We start from the raw sequence: 26,891 nt of genomic DNA on the forward strand, positions 1-26,891 counted from the left end.
AGGAGATTTGTGAACCATGGGGGCTTCAATAAAATTGTCACTCAAAAACATTCTCCACCCCCCCCCCCCACCCATTCTCTCTTTACAGTGATGCTGTATTTCTTCATATTTAACACTCATTTTTGTTTTAATTTTGGAAAATTCCACCTAAATAGTTAAAATGTGTATGGAACCAATGAAATGGAAAAAAGAAATTGGTGAAATCTCATAAAATCTTTCTTATATGGAAGACCTGAAGTAATTAGCAGTCAATTTATCCTTTTCTCAATCAATTTTCTTTAGGTACGTTGACTCAAACTGTTTTCTTACTATACAGCTGGTGCGTTAGCTACAGGCAATTTTATTTGTAAATCAAATTGTTTCATGCTCCATCTTCAAATTTCTGTTTGTTACAATTTTATCAATTATGTATTTTTATGAACTATGGAAAAAATGAAGCTTGATAAATTGAAGTTTACTGTATGTTGGTTATGATCCAAATCTGACCAAATGGGAAGGGTACAGAAGAGATTTACCAGAATGTTGCCTGATTTAGAGGGTATGAATTATAGGGAGAAGTAGGACAAACTTGGATGATTTTCTCTCGAGCATTGGAGGCCGAAGAGAGATCTGATAGGGATGTATAAAATCATGAGGGCCATTGATATGGTGGACAGAATCTTTTTCCCAGGATAAAGGCATCACCTATGCATTTAAAGTGAGGGAGGGGGAGTTTAATGGAGATGTGTAGGGCAAATGCTTTCACACATGGTACTGTTGGATGTCAAGAGTAGTGGCGGAAGTAGATACAATGATGGCATTTAAGATTCATCGACATAGGCACATGAATATTAAGTGAATGGAGGGGTATGGATCATGTGCAAGGAGCAGAGTTCCAGTTTGATTTGGACATGATGCTTGGTACATAGGGGTGCCAGCAATCAGAACTTTGGTTTGAATCCCACGTTGTCTCGAAGGAGTTATTACGTTCTCCCCATGTCTACATGGGTTTTCCCCGGGGGCTTCAGTTTCCTCCCACCGTTCAGATGCAATTGGGCGGCACAGGCTCATGGGCTGAAATGGCCTGTTTCTGTGCTGTATGTCTAATGTAAATTTAAATTAAATTTAAATTTAAAATGTACATTTAAAATTAAAAAAATTAAATTTACAGACACATGGACAAAGGCTTGTTCCTGTTCTGTGCTGTTTGATGTTCAACTGTGAATCCATTACAAAATTATGCATCAACTTAATCATTTTATAAGCTAAGGGGAAATCTATTTTAATTCTCTCATATGCAAACATATTTATGATTGAATAAACTGCAGACTAAGTAACAAATGCTTTCAATTTTATCTGGAAAATTGCATTTGAAAGTGTAGTCTTTCTGAATATAAAATCAATTACCTTATTTGATGGGGTACAAGACCTACGGGCATGCAAGACCACCCCATTTCAGCAGGGATTATTAAGATTTTTTTTGGGGTTGTATATGGGTAAGAATTTAATGTTATTGAAATATGTTGCTACTGTAGAGCAGAAAAATAAACTTGGACAAAACATGCAACTAGGACAACAGGAAAAAGCTTCTTCTAATAATAATAATATTGCTGTAATTTATAACTGAAAACAAAAGCAGCTTAGCAGAAAACATTTTGTATAAATAAACTGCCACTGTTGGTCCCTGTACTGGTCCCAGTGCCCTGCTCTCTCTCAGTGGCCTGCTGTCGGTCCCCACGCTGGTCCCATTGTCCTACTCTCTTCCAGTTGCCCACTGTCAGTCCCCGCGCTGGTCCTACTGCCTTGCTCTTTCCCTTCAGCCCATTGTCAGTTCCCGTGCTGATTCTGCTGCCTTGCTCTCTCCTGGGGGGGTGGTAGTAGGGCAGTGAGATCAATGTGGGCTGTCGGGGGTGCGCGGGGTGGTGGATCGGTGCGAGGACTGGTGGCGAGTCGTCGGGGTGGGGGGGGGGGGAACACCAGTGCGGGGACCAGCAGCAGGCTGCCGGGAGAGTCTCCTGACAACCTGCCACCAGTCTCCAATGATAGATGGCGATTATGCTAGTGAGCTACTGTCAGTATTCCTTATCATTATCACTCCGATTTCAACTTTGCATACAAGGCCCGGGAGATATTTTTGAGCCATTTTGGGGGAAAAAAGTGGGCCTTATATGCCATCAAGTACAGTAAATAAGTTACAATTCTGACTAAGAGATTTTATAATAATCAAAAATAACTATAAAAAATGGCATTAAAGGTGTTGCCTTGCTAACCACATGATGGAGAGAGGCTCAACAGGCTATCTGTGCCAAGAAAAAATAGGGAGGAAAATCATCCACACAGATCAAAAGAAAATAACGGAACAAAATATTAGTATTTCAATCACAGGTGCAATGCCAGTTTATTTAAATAGATTAATACTTTTTTGCAATTCGCATAATTTGTTACCAATAACTGGGAAGTTAATCATCACTCCGATGGGACTATTGATTACACACATGAATGGAAAAAGACCGTTGTTGAGCTTCATGTAGAAACGCTTTGGCACGCGAGGCTCTCCATGTTTCTTAAAACACTTCTCCAGCTTTGGAATATGTTTTTTGAAACTTCTCAAAAAGATAAATGGATGTAAAAACAGTTCTGAATGTCTAGAAAGAGAAGATAAAACATGAATAACAATATGGTAGCTGTTTGTTTATTTTAAACATAAAGCATCACCAACAAAGTGCAAGGATCTTCAGCTAAGATCATTCAGATTTCAAATAATTCAGTAAGTGAAATAAATTTAAACTAATCAGTTTAAAACCGATTTTGGAGATAAAGCAAACAGCACAAATAGTTATGTACCGGTACTTTGTACTTTCCCGAAAAAAAAATTTTCAAAATACAGAACCAGAGTGATTCAGCATGAAGGCATAAACAACTGCAGATGCTACTTTTTAGCCTGAATCTTTGTAGTTCTCCATAAGCCAACATTTCAGCCATTAAAAAAAAACATATGATAGCTTTATTGAGAAAATTAATGTCACATTCAAAAGCTTGTCATAAAGTTATGTTTACTCTCAAAGGATCTCCAGCTATTGTCTGTCTTCGGCCTCCAATGCTCTATGTTAGGATAACTGGTATTCCCAAATTATATTATTCAATTCTATTTTGAAGCATCTTATTTAAAGACCAGGTTAGTGTGTACAAATGAGGCTCCATGTACTGAAATCATTTTTATTGCCAGCTAAATGATGGAGACAAGAATTTGGTAAAAAAAAATGATTGGATCATAGAACAGAGCAAAATTATTCAGAGAATCTGTATAGGAGGAAGGAAAAGGCAATTTCTCCAGTGAGTTGGTTTATCTTTTATTGATCTCCAAATCATCTTACTATCTTTGCACAAATACAATGTTTTATTCTAAAAATGCACATTTATAATTTATCTCCAAGGTATCCCCAATGTTTTGAATTTTCTTTTAATCTCTTGTGTGGCCTAGTTGACCTAGAAATAGATTGTACTTAAAATGTGCATTAAAATTGCACAAGCATGAAATGTATGCCTACATGCATAAACATTCATGATGTGCGTGAAATGTATGGTGTGCTGACTTTAGCTAGGTCGAACCTGAAATGGGCTTTGTGGGCAGATTTCCCAGCAAATTATTGGGTAGATGGATCACTGTACCCCAAAGCATGTTTGGATCTTCAGCATTTTGGTCTGAACTGGTGGAATTTACAGAGTCCTTCTGTAAAAGTAGAGAACCCTAAAGGTCTATGGTCTATAGTAAAAAGCTAGCTGTTTAGTTCTATTTCTCTACCTGTATCCTTCAGTTTTCTTCGAACTTCCAACTTCTCCTTTAAAAGGATCTTCTGCAGTTGTTTCTGGTGGGTTTTCTCAGGTTTTAACAAACCATTGCATATCAAGCTGCTCTAACCTGCCTCCATTATTTTGGCAATGAAGTCAAATTTATGGCCTCTCTGAACATTCAGCTCACAGACTTCCAATACAATGCTTGTTGTGCATTCACAGGCTTCTAATTAGTAAAGCAACCCTCTACAACTACCCTCTACCTCCTACCTCTAAGACCAAATTACAAAAGGGTTTATAAAGATCTATTAATTTTGAATAGTCCTTGAACAATTTCAAGTTATTGTCAAGTGATAATCCTAGCTGTACTTGTACCACCAAATCTGTTTCCCTACTTTCACTAAACCGGGAGAAGATTGCCTCATTGTGCAATGTGAATATGTGGGACCCAGTGAGTAACTTAATGTATCAGATCATTTTTTTCAGCTTACCAGCTATTCCTTCCATTATATTGTTTGTTTTACACCCATAGGAGGATCAGAAGGCAGGCAGGGGAACGTGGAAGCTGTACGTGAAGTTGCTGACTCCAGAAAACAGAAGGAGTACGCTGGTTGGAGAACCGTGAAACCTGTCTTTGACTCTTCAGTGATCTGGTTGGAACCAACCAAGGAGAAATCAAGAGGTTCTTTATCCTCAGAGATGTTCAGAGGACAAGACAGAGACAGCAGGACCTGAGCCAACTCCAGATTGACCTGCAACAATTCCTCCTTCTGCAGTTGAGATGGGTGGATGTGAGGGAGGAACTCTGAGAGGGGAAAGGCTGGCAAGCCTTGTTTTTCATCTCAGAGTCCTCCAGGACTAATTTTCCAATCCAGAGTCTGAACAGTGGAGTAGGATGAGATGTGTTTATGTTTCTTCTTCCAAAAGGTTCACAGAGGGAGCTCTGTTAGCCACAGACATAAGGGAGAGGATGGCTCAGTCACATCCCTGCAGACAGGCATTCAGAGGATCGAACAGTCCTTCTATCCTAGTCTGTATGCCACTTAGACGACAACAAGAGGGAATGTCTGGATCAGCCAATTTCTTGTCGGACTCTATCCATTCCTTTGGATCAAGTAAGACTCCTGAAAGTGATGGCCTACAGCTCTGTGGGACTGGATGGGCCCAGACCTGCTCGAAGTATACAAAGCAATGCTACTGGCAGGAAGCAATGTCAGACTCCAGAAGGAAGGGCATCATTACCCTCATCTACAAAAAGAAGGGGGAGAAGGAGGATAGCTGGAGACCCATTTCATTAATAAATGTGGACTACAAAATCCTGTCAAAAGCCATCTCCAATCAAGTCAAGTCTGCATTGGGGCAGGTGATCCACCCAGACCAGACCTGCACAGTTCCAGGCAGGGTTTCTGACTGCCTTGTGCTGTGCAGGGATCCCATCACCTATATGCAGGACAGGGAGATGGATGCCTAACTGGCCAGCTTAGACCAGGAGAAGGCTTTCAACCGGATATCAAGCACATGATGAGAATCCAGAATTAGATTAAACTGCTCTATACAGACATCTGTAGTGCAGTCCAAATCAATGGGTGGGAAACAGATAGCTTCCCTATCAAGTTTGGAGTTAGGCAAGGCTGCCCACTGTCTCTTGTCTTATTTGTGTGCTGCATAGAGCCCTTTGCCAAATCCATCAGGAAGGACAAGGGCATAAGAGGAATGAGGTTGCCAGGCAGCGGAGGCACTCAGGTCAAGGCCTCCCTCTACATGGACAATGCTGCTCTCTTCTGATCAGATACATGGTTGGTCTGGAGTCAGACCAGCATATGCAGGCATTTTGAGTCTGTACCAGGCACAAAGATAAACCAGAAGAGTGAGGCAATGCTCTTCGGTAATTGGCACAACAGGTCTACCCTTCACAGTTTGATCCGACTACCTGAAGATGCTGAGGATCTGGTTTGGAGGAGTTGAGGGGCGTAACAAGAATTGGTTAGAGCAGATTGTAAACGTCTATCAAAAATTAGGACTGTGGGTGTGCCGCTGCCTCTTGAACCTGGACATCAGGTGTGAGGTGCTCTCAGGGCTGTTCTACGTGGCCCAGGTGTGGCCCATGCCCTGCTCCTCTGCCCTGCCAGTTACCAGAGCAGTTTTTAGATTCATTTGGGGATCTAAAATGAATAGGGTCCAAAGAAGCGCCATGTACGTTGCCAGAAAATAGGGGCAAGGGTGTATCCAACATGGCGCTCATCCTGATGACCGCTTTTGTGTACGGCTGCATCAGGCTGCACATGGAACCAAAGTAGGAAGGCACCAAGTGCCACTAAGTGCTGAGGTTCTACCTGTCCCAGGTGTTGTGAAGGACAGGCCGGGCCCCATCGACGCACAATGTCCCAGTTAGCTTGACTTTGATACACCACCTATCCTTCTTTGAAAAGTTTTTTTTTCCCAGAAAAACACCTTCGACCACAAGGCCATCAGGCAGTGGTCAGCATGGAACGTCCTGCAGAAACTGAGAGATGAGGACTTGCTGCAACCAGTGGGATGGTTCCCTGAGCAGACCTTCCAGATCATCTGACAATGCCTCATTGACAGGGCTCACAAACAAGCACCAGGACTTGGCCTGGCTCGCGGTGAGTGGAGCCCTCCCATTGAGATCCTTCTTGCACAACCGGAATATCACCCTCCATGGATGTTGTCTTTGGGATGGCTGCGGTGGAGTGGAGACTGTTGCCCACCTCTTTGATGAATGTTGATTTGCAAAAGGTGCAGGAAGAAGAATGCAGGGGTCTTGGTCACAGTTCATCACCAGCAGCAGTGTGACAACTGCTGTTTTTCCAGGGACTCCTCTGAATCTGACATCCAGAACTGCTGGAAGACCATCAACTCGGTGAAAGATGGCCTTTGGTCAGCCAGTAACCTGTTGATCTTTCAGTATACTGAAATATTGGTCCAGGAATGCTGCCAACGGGCACATTCCGGGCTGCAGGAGTATGTGCTGAGGGACACACTGAGGCTTGGTGAGCCAACACGAAGGTACTGTTGGGTAGAACCACAATCTAGAATCCTCCTATTACCAGGCACTGAGGGGCTGACACTGAGGTATTGTTCAGATGGCTGGCAACTCTCCTGGCTCCACTCTCACTCTGGTTTTCCCACCTTACCTCAGATTTACCCAAGAACTATTGTGTCTACTGGCCATTGATTGTAAGCTTTTAAAACCATGTTTGTACTCTTCACTTGTTCAGTCATGTTACAATATTAATAGCTTATCTTTGAAATGGGATGGAAGCCCTGTTGAAGCCAGGCATGCTCCAGATTGACCCTCTGTCCCCTGAGGCCTGAGAGGAATTTGCCTACTGCTGGAGTTCTTCCAGTCCTACCTGACAGCCACACAAGATGCCTACAACTTGGATGGTCTCTGGAGATTGGCACTTCTCCCTTAAGTCAGCCCCAAAAGGTATATAGTCATCAGAGACTGTGCTACATATGAATTGGCCATAGAAGGCTTGAAGGCCGGCTACATGAGGCCCCAGAATGATGTGCTGGTGAGGCACCAACTCTCTCAACGTCAGCAGCATCTGGGTGAGTTCCTGGACAACTATGTTCTGAGCTGTGGGCCCTGATCATAAAATGCCACTACGAAGTGGCCACAGTCCGGATGAGAGAGGGGGAACAAATCTGGGACACCTTTGTGGCAGGAGTGAGGTTGAGGTACATGAGGCAGTGACTTCTAGAGTTGGGGAAGAAAGACTTGGCCTGTACTCTGGAACGGGCAAAAGCACTCGAGAAGGACTCGTAGGCGAAAGAGGCACCCTTTCAGAGAACCAAGTCATTGAGGCGTCTGTGACTCCCGCAGTCCCAGTGCCAATCAGGATGGACAGGCACAGCACCCCCACACCTGATGCCTCACGAAGGACTCCATGTGCACAGGATCTGGTAAGCAAGGGCACTGTGTGAAGGTCTGCCAGGCTAAAGGGAACCCAAAGAGTGCGACGGCATATCCAACCCTCGAATCATCACTGGACCCATGCCCTAAGACCCGAAGGACCGGCCTCCGCCTCTCCGTTCTGTTCGCCACCAATATCATGCTGTGCCTTGATGGAAGTGAAGCATCTTGGTAAGCCATGGTGGCCATCTTGCTGCGCCTTGAGGTTGGCGCCACCTAGTCCATCTTCAGATCAAGATGGAGGGCATCTATCTTGCACGCCTCATGGTTGATGCCATATTGTCTGCCCGCAGGCCAAGAGGAGAGAGTTTACATCAACATGCAGAGCAATGAGGTTTCCGGATCACTGACATCAGTTGTCCTGGATCAGGAATAACTCGATGATGGAGGTGAGAGTAAATGGATATTTGACTGATTGTTAGTAGACACTGGCTCCATGGAGAGCTTTATAAACTTTGCGATGGCTTTGTGGTACAACTTACGAGTGTACCCGATGGACTATTATATTTTCCTAGTTTCACACACACTCTGTGATGATCCAGGGATATTGTATAGTACATCTAACTGTAAAAGGGGGAATTTTGTAAGTTACGATTGTATGTACTGAAGGATTTGCGTGCTCCTGTATTTCTGGGCCAGAACTTCCTGTGTCACCTTAAAAGCATGACCAGGGAGTACTCTTGCCCACTCCCTCCGATCACAGTGCAGAATGGAAGGTCCCAAAAGCCGTTCACAACATGTGGTCTCTCCACCCTAAATATTGATCTCCCCCCCCGCCTACTGTTTCTGAACCTGACTCACAATTGCAAACCAATAGCTACAAAGAGCGGGCAATACAGTGCGAGGGATCGGAAATTTATCAGAGCCAAGACACAACGGCTACTCAAAGAAAGTATTATTGACCCCAGCAACTGCCCAGGGAGAGCCCAGGTGGTAGTCGTGAAAGGGGAAGAAAAGTCCAGGCTAGTGATTGACTACAGCCAAACATTTAATCGTTTCACACTCCTAAACGTGTACCCCTCCCTCGAATTTTGGACTTGTAAATGAAATTGCGCGGTACTGGGTCTATTTGACTATCGACCTGAAAGTTGCTTACCGTCGGTTACTGATCCATTCTGAGGACCTCAGCTACACAGCATTTTTGGCAGATGGATGGTTCTATCAGTTCCTGAGCATCCCTTTTGGTATCACCAATGGGGTCTCAGTTTTCCAGAGAAAATGGATGACGAGTGCAGGTTGAAGGCCATCTTCCCTTATCTTGACAACGTCACCATTTGTGGACACTCTCTGGAAGACCATGACACCAACCTCCACTTGGCCAAGGCCCTGAACTCCAGTACAGTACAACTCCAGTAAGTGTGTTCCAGACAAAACATCTGGTGATCCTGGGCTATGTGGTGGAGAATGGTGTCATTGGCCCTGACCCCGATCGAATGTGCCTCCTGTTAGACCTCCTGATCCTGAAGGCTTTAAGGAGGTGCCTGGGGCTCTTCTCCTACTATGCCCAGTGAGTCCATCACTATGCAGATAAGGTCCACTCCCTCTTAAAGTCCACCACTTTCCCATTGTCAGCTGAAGCCCAGGTGGCTTTCAACTATGTTTGGAGCTACATCACAAAGCTCACCATGCATGCCGCTGTCGAGAATTAACCCTTCCAGGTGGAAAGTGATGCCTCTGACGTAGCTCTGGCCGCTAACCTTAACCAGTTGGGCAGGCCGGTTGCCTTTTTCTCCCACACTCTACAAGGCCACGAGCTTCGGAACCCATCTGTGGAGAAAGAGACTGTAGGCATTGTAGAGGCCATCAGGCACTGGGATTATTACCTGGCCAGCAGAAAATTTACACTGCTCACTGACCAGCAATCAGTGGCATTTATGTTTAATAATGGAAAAAGGAGTAAAATAAAGAATGATAAGATCACTAGGTGGAGGATCAAACTCTACCTATAATTTTTTTCTTTGGCTTGGCTTCGCGGACGAATATTTATGGAGGGGGTAAAAGTCCACGTCAGCTGCAGGCTCGATTGTGGCTGACAAGTCCGATGCGGGACAGGCAGACACGGTTGCAGCGGTTGCAGGGGAAAATTGGTTGGTTGGGGTTGGGTGTTGGGTTTTTCCTCCTTTGTCTTTTGTCAGTGAGGTGGGCTCTGCGGTCTTCTTCAAAGGAGGTTGCTGCCCGCCAAACTGTGAGGCGCCAAGATGCACGGTTTGAGGCGTTATCAGCCCACTGGCGGTGGTCAATGTGGCAGGCACCAAGAGATTTCTTTAGGCAGTCCTTGTACCTCTTCTTTGGTGCACCTCTGTCACGGTGGCCAGTGGAGAGCTCGCCATATAACACGATCTTGGGAAGGCTATGGTCCTCCATTCTGGAGACGTGACCCACCCAGCGCAGCTGGATCTTCAGCATCTTCGATGCTGTCGGCCTCTGCCATCTCGAGTACTTCGATGTTAGGGATGAAGTCGCTCCAATGAATTTTGAGGATGGAGCGGAGACAACGCTGGTGGAAGTGTTCTAGGAGCCGTAGGTGATGCCGGTAGAGGACCCATGATTCGGACATAGCATACAGGCCAGGTACTCTCAAAGAACCTCCAGATGCCATCAAGAGGAAGCTGCACACACCGGCCAATTGCAGTCATTGCACGATGAGCTTTGCCACCCAGGCATCACACGCATGGCTCATTTCGTCAAGGCACACAACCTTCCCTACTCCGTTGAGGACATCAGGAAAATGATAAAGTCCTGCCAGGTCTGCACAGAGTGGAAGCCACAATTCTACCACCCCAACAAAGCACACCTGATAAAGGCATCCTGCCCTTTCAAATGACTCAGTGTCGACTTTAAGGGTCCTTCCCTTCAATGGAAACATATACTTTCTCAACATTATCGATGAGTATTCACATTTTCCATTCGCCATCCCCTGGCAAGACATGACCACCATCATGGTCATCAAGGCCTTGCACTCTATTTTCACCCTGTTTGGGTATCCTAACTATATCCATAGTGACTGGGACTCATCATTTATGAGCAAAGAGCTATGCCAGTACCTGCTCATAAGGGGCATGGCCTCAAGCAAGATGACTAGCTACAATCCCTAGGGGAACGGCCAAGTTGAAAAAGAGAATGTGACTGTATGGAAGGCTATGAAATTGGCTCTCCGGTCAAAAGGCCTTCCAGACTCACACTGGCAACAAGTCCTACCCATGGCGCTCCACTCTATAAGGACGCTCCTCTGCACAGTGACCCACGCAACTCCTCACGACCATATGCTTACGTTCCTGAGGAAATCCATGACTGGGACTACTCTCCCAGCTTGGTTGATGGCACCAGGGCCAGTCCTGCTGAGAAAGCACGTGAAGCGGAACAAGATAGACCTCCTGATCAAGAGGGTGCACCTGCTGCATGCCAACCCAACGTATGCCTACATGGCATACTCAGACAGCACAGAGGATACTGTCTTGATCAGAGTCCTGGCATCCACCCGAACCGAGGGTCCGATGCCTCAAGTGAGCCAGGAGCTATCGAGTACCTCACTCAAAGTCCCAGAGGTCCCAATCAACCCCACCACATGACCCGGAGCCCTCGAGACCCACTGACCCTGAACCGCAGGAAGTTCAGGAGGCCAAAGCCCTCCAATACTGTGGTGCTCAACCAGAATTACCATACCCCCGACAGACTTAACGTAAATATTTGTAAAGAATTCATTTTTTTGAATGAATGGTCTCTGTTTTTCACCCATAGTCTCAATTCTGAAGGAAGGGGTAAATGCAGTGAACTGGAATTGACTGTCTATATATTGCCCTGATGGCTGGCTCCTCCCCTGGCTCCACCCTCACCTACCCCAATATAAACCCTGGTTTTCCTGCCTTACCTCTGATTCACCTGCCTATTGTGTCTACTGGCCATTGATTGTAAGCTATTAAAACCATGCTTGTACTCCTCACTTGCCTCTGAGTGAATTCAGTCACATTACAAATCCTTTCAAACAACAGAGGGGTGGGTGGAAATGGAGAAATAACAAGGTGCCACAGTAGTGGTAATGAAATATTAACAAGAATGTAAAATGTACAATGATGCGCATTTATCAATATCATTAACAATATGAATGTAAAAAAATCTTGGTTTTTCTTGTATTGCAAATAATTTATTGTGAATAAAGTATATTTTTGGAAAAAAATATTTATAATTTTTCTTGATATTATTACCTTTTTTCTCTCTCCTGTTTTGTTACTTGTGTGTTTTATGTGCCTGGGAAGCTGCAGCAAGTAAAACTTTCATAGCATTTACATTATACTTGTGTATATGACAATAAACTTTATTCATCCATTCATATAAAAAATATGCAACCATCACACAGAAGCTCACAAGAACCCAAATGGAATGAGAGAGAGAGAAAATGGAGAAAGAAATATAGAAATGTACTATGTTAGTATCATGCTTCATTTCCTTCATCTTAATATACTTCCTGTTGCTTAACAATTCTGGACATACATTCCCGAGATGTCCTGTGTGGCTCAAACAGCAGAAAATGATGTGCAGTTATGACACAACAGGCCAGTACGCATTTAAACGAAATGCCCAACTGTTTTAAGTGTTTGATCCCATTCACCCCAAGATGAGGTGCATCAGAAAGCAAATGCCCCAATGATTTGGCAAGAACCTTTATTTGCTTCATTTCTCAGCTCAATAACAAGTAAAAATTGTTTAGTGACATGATTTATCTCTGACTCTTAAATTATGCGGATAAAAAAGGTTCTTTGTTTGAAATTTGGGAAAATCACATCAGATCATGGAGGAAGATGACAAAATCTCTAGTCAAAATGCTATCTCGCACCTTTAACAAAATCGAACTATTAAATGATTGTGCAAAATTATACTAAATGATAATGGTTGTCAAAAATCAATTTTCAAATCTGACTTGAAGGAAATATCCAAGATCATCAGTTGATGATAAATTGAAATTATTTGATGATATTTGAAATTAAGAGATCATTTAAGAGATCAAGTCCCATTGGTAATACAGGTTTAGTGGAAGGAGGCAAAGGGTTGCTTTACTGATTGGAAGCCTGTGACCAGCAGTGGGCTACAAAGATTTGTGCTGGGTCCACTGTTGTTTGTTATCTATTTTAATGATGGCAATGAAATTAGCATGTAAATGCATTTGCAGATGACATCAAAATTGGTGGTGTGGTAGACAGTGATGAAGGATGTATAAACTTACAACAGGATCCAGATCAGTTGGGAAAGTGGTCCAAGTAGTAGCAAGCGGAATTGAACTCTGACAAGTGTGAGGCGAGAGACTTTAGTAAGCCAAATCAGGGTGGTATTTACATGGTTAAGTGGCAGGGCGATGGAGAATGCTTGTCGAACAGAGAGACCCAGAAGTACAGATGCAAAGTTCAATGAAAGTGGTGACTTGGGTGAACAGGATGGTGAAGTAGGCATTTGGCATGCTCACCTTCTTTGAGAATAAAATTTGGAACTTCATGATGCAGCTGTACAAGGTATTGGTGAGACTACTCTTGGAGAACGGTGTGCAGTTGTGATTGGATGGCTGTAGGAAGGATAAAACAAGTTGGAAGGAATGCAGAGGAAATTTACCAAGATGTCACTGGGATTGGAAAGCTTGAGTTATAGGAAGAGGTTGGTATCTTCCATATAGCATAGGAGGCTGAGGCTGATCTGAGAGATGTTTATATAATCATGATAGAGTGAATGCTTAAAATCTATTATTCCAAGGTAGCTGATTCTAGAACTGGAGGTTTAAGATGAAAAGGGAGAGATTTAAGAGGGGCCTGAGGGGCAACCTTTTCACTCAGAAGGTAGTCTGGAATGAACCGACAGAGGAAGCTGCAGAAAATCGTACAGTTACAACATTCAAAGAAAATGTACACAGATGCATGGATAGGAAAAGCTTAGAAGGATATGGACCAAATGCAGGCAAATGGGACCAATCCTGAATGCCAACAAGTTGGGACTCCACATGTGATTCTGAAAAGAAGGCTACCTTTACTTTTATCCTTTGTTTAATATTTCAAATCTTTGGTTCATTTCATATTTTTGCAGAAGCTGAAATTCAAAGTTTAGTACCAGCAAACTGGTCACTTAGCTGAAGTTCATCAGTGGTAACTTACTTTGCATCTGAAGCCAGTATAAATACAAAATAATATTGAACCAGACAGGGCATTCATCATCAAAGCTGGAGCTTGCAAAAGGATCATCAACTTCAATAGCACCCATGTAGTTTTTAGTGCCCAATTACCACCAGAACATAACCTGCTGTATCAGAGGTCTCAGCACATTTGATCAGTGCTACACCCAAGATAAGGAAGGCCTACTGTTCTTACCTGAGACTGCATTTTGGCAAGTGTTCCTTCTACCTGCATAAAGACAGAGTCTAAAAAGAGAAGCTCTGGATATTAGGACAGCCAGAAGTTGGTTGGGGGATGCTGGTTACAGAACAGCCTTGAGTCAGTGGATTGGTTGGTGCTCAAGAACTCATTTGAGGATCTGAATGATTACACCAGGGTTGGTACAGACTTTATCAAAACAGCTGATGATGAGTGTGTCCCCATCAGATTGTTTAGGGTTTCAACCAACCAGAAGCCCTGGAAGAACAATGAAATCCAGAACCGGTTGAGAGCCAGATCACAGACATTTACGTCTAGAGATCTAGAACACTACAAAGGCAGCAGGAATGACCCACGAGAAGCCATCTCCCAGTGAAATGGAGATTCTAGTCGAGAATGGAAGCAATGAAAGATACATGACAGCTGTGGCAGGATCTGAATGACATAACCTGCTTCAAAACCAAATCCGGTGCAATAGGAGACACCAAAGCTTCACATCCAAATGAACTCCATGCCTTCTATGCCTGATTTGACCACCAGAACAAGGAAGAACCACTGTGCACTCCTATGTTCCTTGATGATCTTCTACTGTCAGAATCCATGGCAGACATGCAGACTGCTTTCAGGAGGGTGAATTCAAGGAAAGCTTCTGGCATGGATGGAATACCCAGTTGAGCACTAAAAACCTGTGCTAAATGACTTGCCAATGTATTCATGGTTCCAGTGATCATTGGGGGATCAGCAGTAGACAGGATGAGGAAATTTTAATTCTTGGGAATCACTCTCTCGGAGGGCCTTTCCTGGACCCACCATACTAAGCCTATCAGCACCTCCTCTTCCTCAGGAGTTTGCAGAGGTTTAGTATGTCAAACTTCTTCAGATGTGTAGTGGAAAGTGTGCTGACTGGCTGCATCAAAGCCTGCTATGGGTACACCAATGTCTCTGAGCAGAAAGTCCTGTAAAATGTAAGCACAAGACTTGTTCCACCAGGTTCAGGAGGCTCTGAAATAACAAACTCAATCAGAGACTCATTTAAGGAGTCTTACTTTGCACATTATTCATTACTGATTTTTTTTTTGTATTGCACTGTCAGTTTGTTTACATTTCTCTCTTTTGTCTAGCTATCTTTTCTTGAGTAAATTGTTTTACTACCGATAAGTAGAAATTCTGACTGGCCAGCAGGAGAAAGAATCTTAGGGTTGTATGTGATGTTAAGTATGTGCTCTGTCAATAAATCTGAACTTTGACAAAGATACAGGTCAGTTCTAAATTGCCTATATGGGGAAATCTACATGAGGGATCATAGTTTCAGAATAAAGGATCTCCTAATTAAAACAAGTTGAGGAAGAGAAAAAAAATGATATTCTGAGGAAGAATTTCTTCTTTTGGAGCAATCTAGATCTTAGACATTTTTACCCCAGAGAGCTATGGGATCTAACTCATTGATTATATTCACGGCTGAGATACTCCAATTTTTCAACTATAACACAGTGAATCATTATGGAGAACAAGGGGAGTTGCAGCCAAGATCAGATCAGATTGAATCAAGGAGCTGTTTATTCATGTCTATTGTGTTTTCTCTTGTTATACTGAGTAATAAAAAGAACATTTCCATGTTTACTTGCTAGATCAGAGAAGAATTAGGAATTGGGGAAAAAAAAAGTCCCCAAAATGCACCTTTGGATCAAGAGACAGAAAGAACAGAGCAAATATGGGCAAGATTGTGGATAGAGAGTATCTAAAACAAGAGGCATCTTCCCGATTTTAGATTTTCCAATCAGGCATGCAGACAAAAAAAAAGTATACCTGAGGAAAACCTCAGCTGAAGGACAAAAAAGATTCTTAGACTGCAGCCTATCAGCTTAAGCTAATGTATACTGTGAGAGCAATGCTTGAATGGGTTATGAATGTCACCTATTGAAGTGCAGTACATCACTATGCAATTTTCAAGCTATATAATTTATGCAAAGTCGAGCAGTTATTTTTAAAACTCTGAAACTATAATGATGAGAAACTTTGCTGATAGTAGAGCTGAAGGAAGGGAGTGGCTTGTGTCCTGAGCACACGAGGTTATTGACTGTTCCATGCTGTTATGCTCAATCTGAAATTACATAACATTATATCACCAGAATATTAAGTACACTCACTTGCAGTTCATTCCCAGTGTACACAATGGACTGAAATTTCATGAGTTTCTCTCAATTCCCTAAGCGGGACAAGGAGGAACCCATTTAATTTCAGGTTGTAGTCACCCTAAAATATTTCAGCTTCAAGTGTACTTTTTCCCTGCAACTTTACTATTTGTACCTATTACCTAACTAGTTTGAGCAGATCTTATTTTAATTGAAATGGCAAATCTATTGAATGCTTTAGAAATTCCAATATTTATTATTGAGAAAAAGCTTAGCTTTCAGAAACTAAGCTGCAAAATACCCCAAAAAGTCAGTCATAATATGTTCACAAAGATAGTGATGGGAAGAGTGGGAGTATGGAATAAAAAGAATATTGTAGAATTTTGATGAACAGTAGGGTCTTAGATTTCTAGTCAATAATTCTATTCAAGCAGCAACACTGATACATGGGGTGGTGAGAAAAGTATATGGTATGTTTGCCTTCATAGGTCGGTATATCGAATGTAAAAGTTGGGACTTCATGTGGTAAATTTACAAAGCACTGGTTAGAATGCACTTGGATCATTACATCTAGTTTTGATCACCACACAATAGGAAGGATATACTTATGCTGTAGAGCAGCCATTCTCAACCTTGTTTTGGCTATGGGGTCACTGCTCAAGGCTTATGGGCCCTCTTCCCTGTGAAGCAGTCAAGCTTTGGTTTCATCTGTACTTCTCTCATACTACTTAAAAAAATTATATGAGACGAAAATAAAACATGGCTTTTATTTGAGCATGCTGTGGCCCCCAGGGGAGCCATAGGCCCCAATTGAGAATGGCTGTTGTAGAGAATGCATAGAAAATTTAGCATGATTCAGAGATTGTGAAGGCTGGGCTTCTTTTCCATTGACTAAAAGATGATGAGGAGTGTCCACTCATGGTACATGTAGACCGACAGAATCTGCTGAATATTTCCAGTATTTTCCTTTTTATTTCAGACTTCCTGCATCTGCAGTTCTTTGATTTTCAAGGACAAATACATCTGTTTATAGTTAAGAAACAATAGAGGCCACCAATTAATCAGAAGGATATTTGACAAACAAATATGTCGGGAAAATGATATACAGATGCAGTAATCCTGAGCCAAGAATGATCTCCTCTGCAGGTTAGGCAGCAACCTTTGGTAAAAAAATGGTCAATCAATGCTTTGGTTTGGAACCCTTTAGATTTGACCCAACTCATTATTTGTGCAAAATCCATTGTCCAATGATATAGTGGACTTGACCTATTCAAATAGAGTTCGAGGTAGCACTAACATGAGGCCAAAGCGGTGGGAGAGTATCTGAAGAATGGCCAAGAGAACTTTCTGGCGCAGAACTTTCTGGCCCAACAAGGAAGATGGACTTTGTTCTAGGGAATAAACCTGATCAAACGGTGCAAGTGTTGGTGCATGATTCAAAATCAAAAGTTGACGAAGGAAGAATATTTTTCTCACAGCATGTGATAAGGGTCTGGAATGTATTGTCATTAGAAGTAGAGAAAGATTCTAAGGATATCTGTATATATATACATATATGAAATAGAAAAAAAAATTGTCGGTGTGAGGACTGGGGAACAGGATTCGCCAGATACATTGTTTACTCACAGCTGGTTCAGACACAATGGACTGAATGGCATCCTTCCCTGTAGTAATATTTCCATGATTTCCTGATGCTGTAACTCTAATATGCCTGGATAAGCCACACTAATAATGCAATAGAGTAATTATTCTGAAAATAATTGTGCAATGACTAAAAGGTGTTACAATGTTGTGAAACTTTACACATGCTCTGGTTGTATCCTTCTGCCTGAAGTGACAGATAAGCTCAAATTCACCTCCTCACATTGATGTTCATAGAGTCCAAAGAAAGGCTGAAAGATTATTACAAAGATAAAAAGCAAACATACTGAAGTATCAATCCCCCCCCCCAGCCTTGCCTATACCCCTCTCTTCCAATATAAGGTATGTGCTTTACTGCTTGCAACATGAACATGTGTCAGCGGGTACCCTGTGATTTATTTATAAACTAGTCAAAATGATGCCACAAAGGAGTATACCTCTCTGTGAGGCTCATCCAAGAGTGGACTGAGTTGATGAGAGAGCAGAAAAGTCTCAAGAAATCCAACAACGATGTTTTAATGTACTGACCACTTGTTTACCGCGTCAAATACTGTGTATTTGGGGAGGAAAAAAATGGTTAGTTTGCAAAATAATGACATTGTAATGTCCCATGTCATCAACTTTCCAGTATTACATTCAGATATACTATTTAAAATTAAAGTAATGTGAACTCATGGTTCTAGTCTGGCTGTCCTTTCCTTTTATTCATTTCATGTCTCATTTTCTATTCTTCCACCTTATCGTGCAAAATCACGAACACTCAAATCAGAACTTTGAAGAATGGATCACACACAGATATAGCAGATAGAATTTGGACATTCTCCCATTGAGGTTTGTTTCCTTTCCCATTCAATGCCTCTGATATCTTTAGGAAGCCAGAAAGGAGACTGAGATTTTCTGTGGGAAGGGGAAAAATGATATGGAACTGTAGAATTACGGCACAATGTTAGCCAAAAATGGACTCCAGGTTAATCCTTAGTCCTGCAGGCTATGGCTCCTCAATTATTCATCAAGTACTTTTGAAATTTGTGGAGGGTTTCTCAAGATTCAAGATTCCTTTATTTTCAAGTATGCTCACTTTGAGAAGAAGAACCAGACAGTGCCTACTAGAATCCCTGAAAAGGCTGAGGACCCTGTGATATCTGTCTCTGAGGGCGATGCCAAAGCATTATTTAAGAGGGTGAACGCTCTCAAGGCATCAGGCCCTAATGGCGTACCTGCCAAGGTCATGAAAATCTGCACCGACCAACTAGCTGAAGTGTTCACGGACATTTTCAACTTCTCATTGCTGCGGTCAGAGGTTCCCACCAGCTTTGAAAGGGCATCAATCGTCCCGCGACCCAAGAAGAGCAGAGTGAGATGCAATCACAAAGAAGGCTCGACAGCGGCTATACTTTGTGAGGTGTCTGAGGAGATTCAGTTTGTCACCAAAAACTCTTGAAAACTTCTACTGATGTACCTTGGAGAGCATTCTGACTGTTTGCATCACTGCCTGGTATAGAGGCATCAACTCTCAGGACAAGAATAAACTCCAGAGGGTTGTTAACTCGGCCTGCGACATCACAGGCATCAGACGTCATTCCATTGAGGACATCTACGTGAGGTGGTGTTTTAAAAAATCAGCCTCTATCCTCAAAACCCCTACCACCCAAGTTATGCTCTCTGCTACTATTGTGAAAAAGATTAAAGTAGCCTAAAGACGAGCACTCAGTGGCACAAAGACAGCTTCTTCCCGCTGCCATCAGATTCCTGAATGATCAATGAACCAAAGACACTGCCTTACTTTTCATTCACTATTATTATTTTTTTTATTTTATTTACAGTAATGCTGTAAGATGGTTATAATATGAATGTTTGCGCTATGATATTGCTGCAAAAACACCGAAATTCATGACCATAAATTCAATTTCTGATTTTGATAATAAAACAGGTGTAATATTGCATGAAATTTGCTTTCCACCCGCAGAAATTTCCAGGTGCTCCTTACAATTAGAGAAATATAAGCAGAAACACCCCCCCCACCCCCAGATTCATCGAGTGTCTGTGGATTTGCTTTCAGTCCTCCCGCAACCTCCCTAGCCCACACAGCCTTCAGTCCAAACATCGGCAACCTGAACTCCAGATCCAAATCTCTAACACGATCAGGAAGCCTTTAGTGCCCTCAGCACACTTTTGCATCACAGTTCCAATACCTCATATCCCTTCAGCCAGTCTTGATCCAGTCTCCAGCAGTCTGCAGCCTTGTGTGAGTCCTTAGACCACAGTCGCCAGCACTCACAGTCTTCATGGGTTCCTCTCCTCGAGTCACCAACAGCCCTCTGCCTGTGTATTCTTCATCTGTAAAGCCCCTCACTAGTCTGCCGTTGTGGTTACCATCCTAACCATTGTCTACTCTGCTGTTCCTTCTCAAATGGGGCATGGTCTCCCTGTTTTATGGTGCCCTGTGCCAGTCCTCTGCTTCCCTGGAGTCTGTAACCCTTTGAGGCTGCTGCCAAACATAGGTTCCACAATCTTGGGCCCATTCCATGTAGTCACAGGATTTTAAAATAAACCACTGTCAGCTCCTTTAACAGGTCGTTTAAAACCTATATGGAGCAGTCGGTAGTTGGACTCCACGGGTCCGCACCAGCATGGCAGCAGCTCCAGATGCTCCACAATTTTTTTTACTTCATCGATTGAAAGAATACTTTCTTGACTTTCTACTTGTCTTTCACCAATTAGCTTAAATGTTTTTCCCTAGTACAGGCGTCTCTGGTCAGGAAAATAAAATAGGTTATTTTGCTGTACACTCGAAGTAGCCCTTTTATAATTGTCTACACCTCATTTATATCTCCTCTCTGTCTCGTTTGGACAAATAAGATAACTCATGCCTGCTCTCTATTCTACAAGAGACTGTTAAGACCTACAGTTTGAGAAAAATCACTCAGGTATTAGAATTTTAAAAGATAGCACAGTCAAATGTTGTGATCACTTGCCGTTAACCCATTCACTTAAATTGACAAAAAATAGGTCATGCTCAGGGACAGGAATCCTGGTCCAAGGAGTCAAGTGTTATGTTTCAATTACAACACTTAGTATTTGTTGATAAATACTGTGGAAATAAAACAAACATGACAGTTTAGTTGAAAATAACTTTTATTCTCTAGGGAAAGTTGATAAATCACTCATAGAAAATAATATGACTATTGCTGTTTAGGCATAAACTATCTAACTTTATTTGTTTAATTGTGTTTTTTATTACATTCTGAAAATATTCGAGCATCAAATCTAAAACACTAAAAGATCTGATCAGGTAATTTGTAAAATACTGCACTAGATTTCACAATGCAAGACATCCATTTTATATTAATTTGAGCTCTTAATCTTGCCTATGCCTTTTAGGACAGGTACTGACTAGAGGCCAATACCTTTTAGCATTAGGGAGGGTTAAGTACCAAGTGAGCCACCCTTTAGCTGCTCTTTGTAGTTTTCTCAAGAGCAGAATAGACAGGGGACAGAAGTAGTTTGCCCACTTGTTCCCTCAGGTGGAATAGTGAGTGGCAGCCAAGGATTGCCATCACAAGAGGGAAGTAAGGGAGAAAATAGCATAATAGGTTGTCTGTCTATACAGCAAAAAATGTCAAAAAAGCACCTAGTATTTTTTGAAAATAGATTTCAATGAAACATTATTGAATATTTTGTTGAAGCTATAGTGCAAGGAATTTGGAATGTTCCTATAAACCATGACAGCTTAAATCAGGATATTGCTTCTGGAACTGACGAGGCTTTTAATCACAGCTGTAATACATTTATCACAAGGTGCAGTCAAACCATTTATGATAAATGCAAGTAGCACAACAGCAATCACGACCTCATTCTAGCTGTTTGAGAATCTAGATATTTTTAGTTTTACTGGATTCATGCTTTATAACTGGTGCAGTTGCTATGGAAACTGAGGGCCTTTTGGTGTTCCCTTGGTGTAAGACTTACATTATGACCACCCCTGAGAGTGATTTAAAAAAAATACAACCCTTACAAGGCTAGTAATTATATGTCAGGGCATATGTTGATGAGCTGGTAGAGAACAAATTGGAGTAGAAGTTGATTGGGAAGAAGGCAATTTTTTTTCATGTGTGGCAAAGCTTGATTGCAAATCTCAGACCAGCCAAATATTCAATTTGATACAATACAGAAATTAAATGAACATTCTCTGAACATTAATTATAAGCTTAACATCAAAAATATTGTTTGATTTTGATTTTTTTTTAATCTAGTTGTGACTTCAAGCAAATCCAAATATATTTAAATAGCATAGTAATAAAGAACTGTTCATTTATTTAAAACAACTATTCACTGAACATTAGCTTAGGGAATGAATTCCAAGTGATCAGTTGGATTAACTGACTCTAAAGTCCTTAAAATATACAGTGATAGCATACGTGAAGTGAAATTAGATACAGACACCTGAAGCTGGTCAGAGAACGATGATGCATGGACAGAGGTATCCCTGATCATGGATGACATTTAGAAAGATAAAGAGCTATCACAAGATGAAAATCTGACAGAATGTATAAAATACAGCATTGTACAGTTATATAAATAACAATAAAATAAATTTAAGGATGTATTCACCAAGGGATAAGCAAGGCAATTCTCACAGAAGATGATACTGTAATGATAGGGTCAATAAATAGATATTTTCTAAATTTTCATTTAGAGATCCACCAGGATCAATCTACTTTGTTCATGTATGTCTTGTATCTCAGCAACATTATCAAAAAATACTTACAATTTTCACACGTGCAATTGCAAAACTCAGTTCCTACTCCTCACTACAATATTCTCTTTGATCCCATTTACTCTCTCTAACTTGTCTGACTGTTTGTTTGATAGACAGAAGCACTTGAGCAGAAATTCTCTCTAAATGAACATCCAGAAGACATGAAAGACCATTAGAGGGCCCTCACTAAAGAATCACACGAGAAATATCAAGAAATGTAGTCAGGAGCATCCTGTAAAATTGATCGAGTCGTGCCTCCAAAGCTGAAAGCAGAGCAGAAGAGCTTAGAAAGATTTGACAGTGTGGTAGAGAGCATATTTGTTGTCTCATGCACCTTTGTCTTGGTTTTGCTTTGTGTGGCACATAATTAATTTGAAAATATAATGTCTGAATTTCTAAATTATACAAAGTTGGAGAGTACAGTTAATAACAAAACCATCTGCACCCGCATTGAGAAACCAGGCCAGCTATATGAAGAAATGAAGGGGAATAAAATTTAATGTGGCCGAAGAGGAAATGGCATATTTTGAGAGAAAACAATGATGCAATTTGTTTCTGATGCACAAAAAAACCTAAATGAAGTGAGGGAACAAAATTCAATTATGTTTTGCCAAAAGAAGCAAACATAATAAAAATGTCATAAAAGAGCACAACTAAAGTTCTAAGTATAGAATGAAAAAAAAGAGAAAATGAGACATTTATTAAAGCACAAAGTTTTACATTTGTTCTTCTTTTCATGCATCGAAATATGCAAAAATGATTTGTGAGAATATTACTGGATCTGAGGGAATGGAGCTAGGAGGCAAGAATGGACAGACTGGGCATTATTTTCTGTAAAAGAAAAGACTAGAAAGTAGCCTTAAAATGTCTGTCAAATTATGAAGGAGTTCAACAGAAAGGATTGAGGTCAACTATTTCTCCCACTTATAGTGAAGGAATAAATATCTAATGCCCACTAAGAGATCAAACAAAATACAGACAGTCCCCAGGTTACAAACGAGTTCCGTTACCTGGATCTGTCCATAAGCCAAATTAGTATGCAAGGTGAAACAGGTATTTACAGTTCTTATTTAGCGCTTGTGACATTATGCACATGCGTGAATTGGGGCATAACGCATATGTGCCAATTGGGGAACAGCCCGTTCGTAAGTCCGAGTTGTTCATAACTCGGATGTTCGTAACCTGGGAATTGCCTGTATTTAAAAAGAACTCTTTGCCCAGAGACTGGGAAGAATTCGAAATGCCCTGTCATCTGTCTGCAGCTGACAGCAGTGACACAGTCAAAGAGAGGCTACATCCTTACAATGGAAACAAGGGACCAATGAGATGGTGGGGTAGGAGGGAAGAAGTAAATAGAATGTAAGGATGCTTGTGTCAACTTTAAACATGAGCCTAGATTTGTGGGTTAAATGATAGGCTTCTATGCTACAGGGTGTGCATTGGGACAATTTGTTTTATAGGCAGGATGTAGTAGAGAGATGGAAGTCTTTTAAAGATCAGATTTTGAGAATGCAAAAGCTTTATGTTCCTGTTAGGTTAAAAGGAGGGGCAAAAGGTTTGAGAGAGCCGTGGTTTTCAAGGAATATTGGAAACTTGGTTCGAAGAAAAAAGGAGGCGTACATTAGGTATAAGAAGCATGGAATTAAGGAGATGTTTGAAAAATACATTGAATGTAAGAGGAATCTTAAGAGAGGAATTAGGAAAGCTAAAAGAAGGTACGAGGAGACTATAGCAAGCAGGGTGAAAATTAATCCAAAAGGGTTCTACAAATATGTTAATGGTAAAAGGAAAGCGAGAGACAAAATTGGTCCCTTAGAGAATCAGAGCGGAAAACTGTGTGTGGACCCTAGAGAAATGGGGGAGATATTGAACAGTTTCTTTTCTTCGGTATTCACCAAGGAGAAGGATATTGGGATATGTGAGATTAAAAAAAGCAAATTGGGTAAATATGGAGAATATAGTGATTACGAAAGATGTAGTGTTAGGGCTTTTGAGGAATATAAAGGTGGATAAGTCTCTGGGACCAGACGGGATCTTCCCCAGGACATTGAGAGAAGTAAAGGAGGAAATAGCAGAGGCTCTGGCGGTAATTTTCCAAATGTCATTAGAGATGGGGATAGTGCCGGAGGATTGGCGTATTGCGCATGTGGTTCCGTTATTTAAAAAGGGTTCAAGGAGGAAGCCTGGCAATTATCGGCCTGTAAGTTTGACGTCTGTGGTAGGTAAATTAATGGAGAAAGTTCTTAGAGATAGTACTTATAAATATCTGGATAGACACGGTCTGATCAGGAGCACTCAACATGGATTTGTGGGCGGAAGGTCCTGTTTGACCAATCTGATTGAATTTTTTGAAGAAGTGACTAGGAATGTGGATGAGGGTAGCGCGGTGGATGTTGTCTATATGGACTTCAGTAAGGCCTTCGATAAGGTACCACATGGAAGGTTAGTTAGGAAGGTGCAGTCTTTAGGTATAAATTTTGAGATAGTCAAATGGATTGAACATTGGCTGAAGGGGAGAGGCCAGAGAGTGGTAATGGATAATTGTCTGTCAGGTTGGAGGCCGGTGACCAGTGGTGTGCCTCAGGGATCTGTATTGGGCCCATTGTTGTTCGTTATATACATTAATGATCTAGATGATGGGGTGGTGAATTGGATTAGTAAATATGCAGACGATACTAAGATAGGTGGAATAGTGGATAATGAAGAAGGTTTTCAAGGATTGCAGAGGGATTTGGGCTGCTTAGAAAAGTGGGCTGAAAAATGGCAGATGGAATTTAATGCTGATAAGTGTGAGGTGCTTCATTTTGGTAAGAAGAATCAGAACAGGACATACGTAGTAAATGCGAGAGGATTGATGAATACAGAAGAGCAGAAAGATTTAGGAGTAACGGTACATCGTTCCCTGAAGGTAGAAACTCATGTGAATAGGGTGGTGAAGAAGGCTTTTAGTAAACTGGCCTTTATCAATCATTGCATGGAACATAGGAGTTGGGAAGTGATGTTGAGATTGTATAAGGCATTGGTGCGGCCTAATTTAGAGTTCTGTGTGCAGTTCCGGTCGCCTAATTATAGGAAGGATATAAACAGAGTGGAGAGAGTGCAGAGAAGATTTACCAGAATGTTACCTGGGTTTAAGCATCTAGAGTACAGGGAGAGATTGGGCAGATTAGGTCTTTATTCTTTGGAGCGTAGAAGGTTGAGAGGGGATTTGATAGAGGTATTTAAGATTATGAAAGGGATAGACAGAGTGGATGTGGATAGACTATTTCCGTTAAGAGTAGGAGAGATTGAAACAAGAGGACATGAGTTAAGAGTTAAGGGGCAGAGGTTTAGAGGTAACATGAGGAGGAACTTCTTTACTCAGAGAGTGGTAGCGGTGTGGAATGAGCTTACGGGAGAAATAATGGCGGCGGAGTTAATTTTATTATTTAAGAAAAAGTTAGACAGGTATGTGGATGAGAAGAAGGTGGAGGGTTATGGTCATTGTGCAGGTAGGTGGGACAAGAGAGGAGTGTTTGGTTCGGCGCGGACTAGAAGGGCCTAATGGCCTGTTTCCGTGCTGTAATTGTTATATATGTTATATATATGCTGCAAATTATATACAACACTACTTAAGTTCAATAAGGAAATTCTGGATTAATTATTCAATGCTGCAAAATCACTGACCTTCTGGGTAACATCATGTTAACCAACCAATCGATAAATCATTGGTTAAAATAGTACTGAGAATGCGGGATGAATACTAACATGGACTTTTTTGTTAGGAATATGAAAAAGCCTTAGGCCAAAGAGGCATTTCCTTTCTTGTTGGTCATTCCCAGCTATACATTTTAACATCTCAGCATAGATTTTGAGAGTTACATTTGTTGCAAGGTTCAGATCACGGGAAAGCATATCAAATTTGGGAATAGGAATGTCTATCACAAGTGTCTCTCCAAACAGCAATAGCTGGTTACTTCTAGAGATTTTCTATCTGATTTTCATCACTTAAAGCTCACCTTCTTTACAAACCTCTTTCTAATTGTTATACTTCTTTGGATATATAAGCCTGTATACCTTAGTCCTAACACCAGGTGTGGGTATTCCACTAAAACCCAAAGCATGCTTGGGATTGAAGATTTCAATTGTTGGCTGTAAGCGAGAAATTCCCAGTAAGTATGGGTCATAAGCTTGCTTTGATTAAGTCCATGCCCCGTGTACATACTGTCTGTTGCTCCTACCAATTTCATGGTTTAGTGAAGTCCACAGATCAGCCCTGCCAGAGTCGGTGACGGCCTTGTTGGTGCGCTGAAAAGATCAAA

General features: G+C 41.6%; 1 protein-coding gene across 5 annotated transcripts in view; it reads right to left on the minus strand.

Moving 5' to 3' along the window:
• Window positions 1-2,346: 2,346 nt before the first annotated feature.
• The window catches only part of spata17 (spermatogenesis associated 17), a 327,736-nt gene continuing 303,191 nt past the window's right edge, over window positions 2,347-26,891 (minus strand). For 4 of the 5 annotated variants that reach the window (XM_069931274.1, XM_069931275.1, XM_069931276.1 and 1 more), the window contains one exon: window positions 2,539-2,624. In XM_069931274.1, coding sequence (XP_069787375.1) covers window position 2,624 — 1 coding nt within the window. In that variant the 3' untranslated portion in view covers window positions 2,539-2,623. Of the gene's footprint in view, window positions 2,625-26,891 lie in introns of all 5 variants that reach the window. The other variant, XM_069931278.1, reaches the window with a different exon arrangement.

Source organism: Narcine bancroftii, chromosome 4, assembly GCF_036971445.1.
Source record: "Narcine bancroftii isolate sNarBan1 chromosome 4, sNarBan1.hap1, whole genome shotgun sequence".
In the NCBI taxonomy this organism is placed as follows: Eukaryota; Metazoa; Chordata; class Chondrichthyes; order Torpediniformes; family Narcinidae; genus Narcine; species Narcine bancroftii.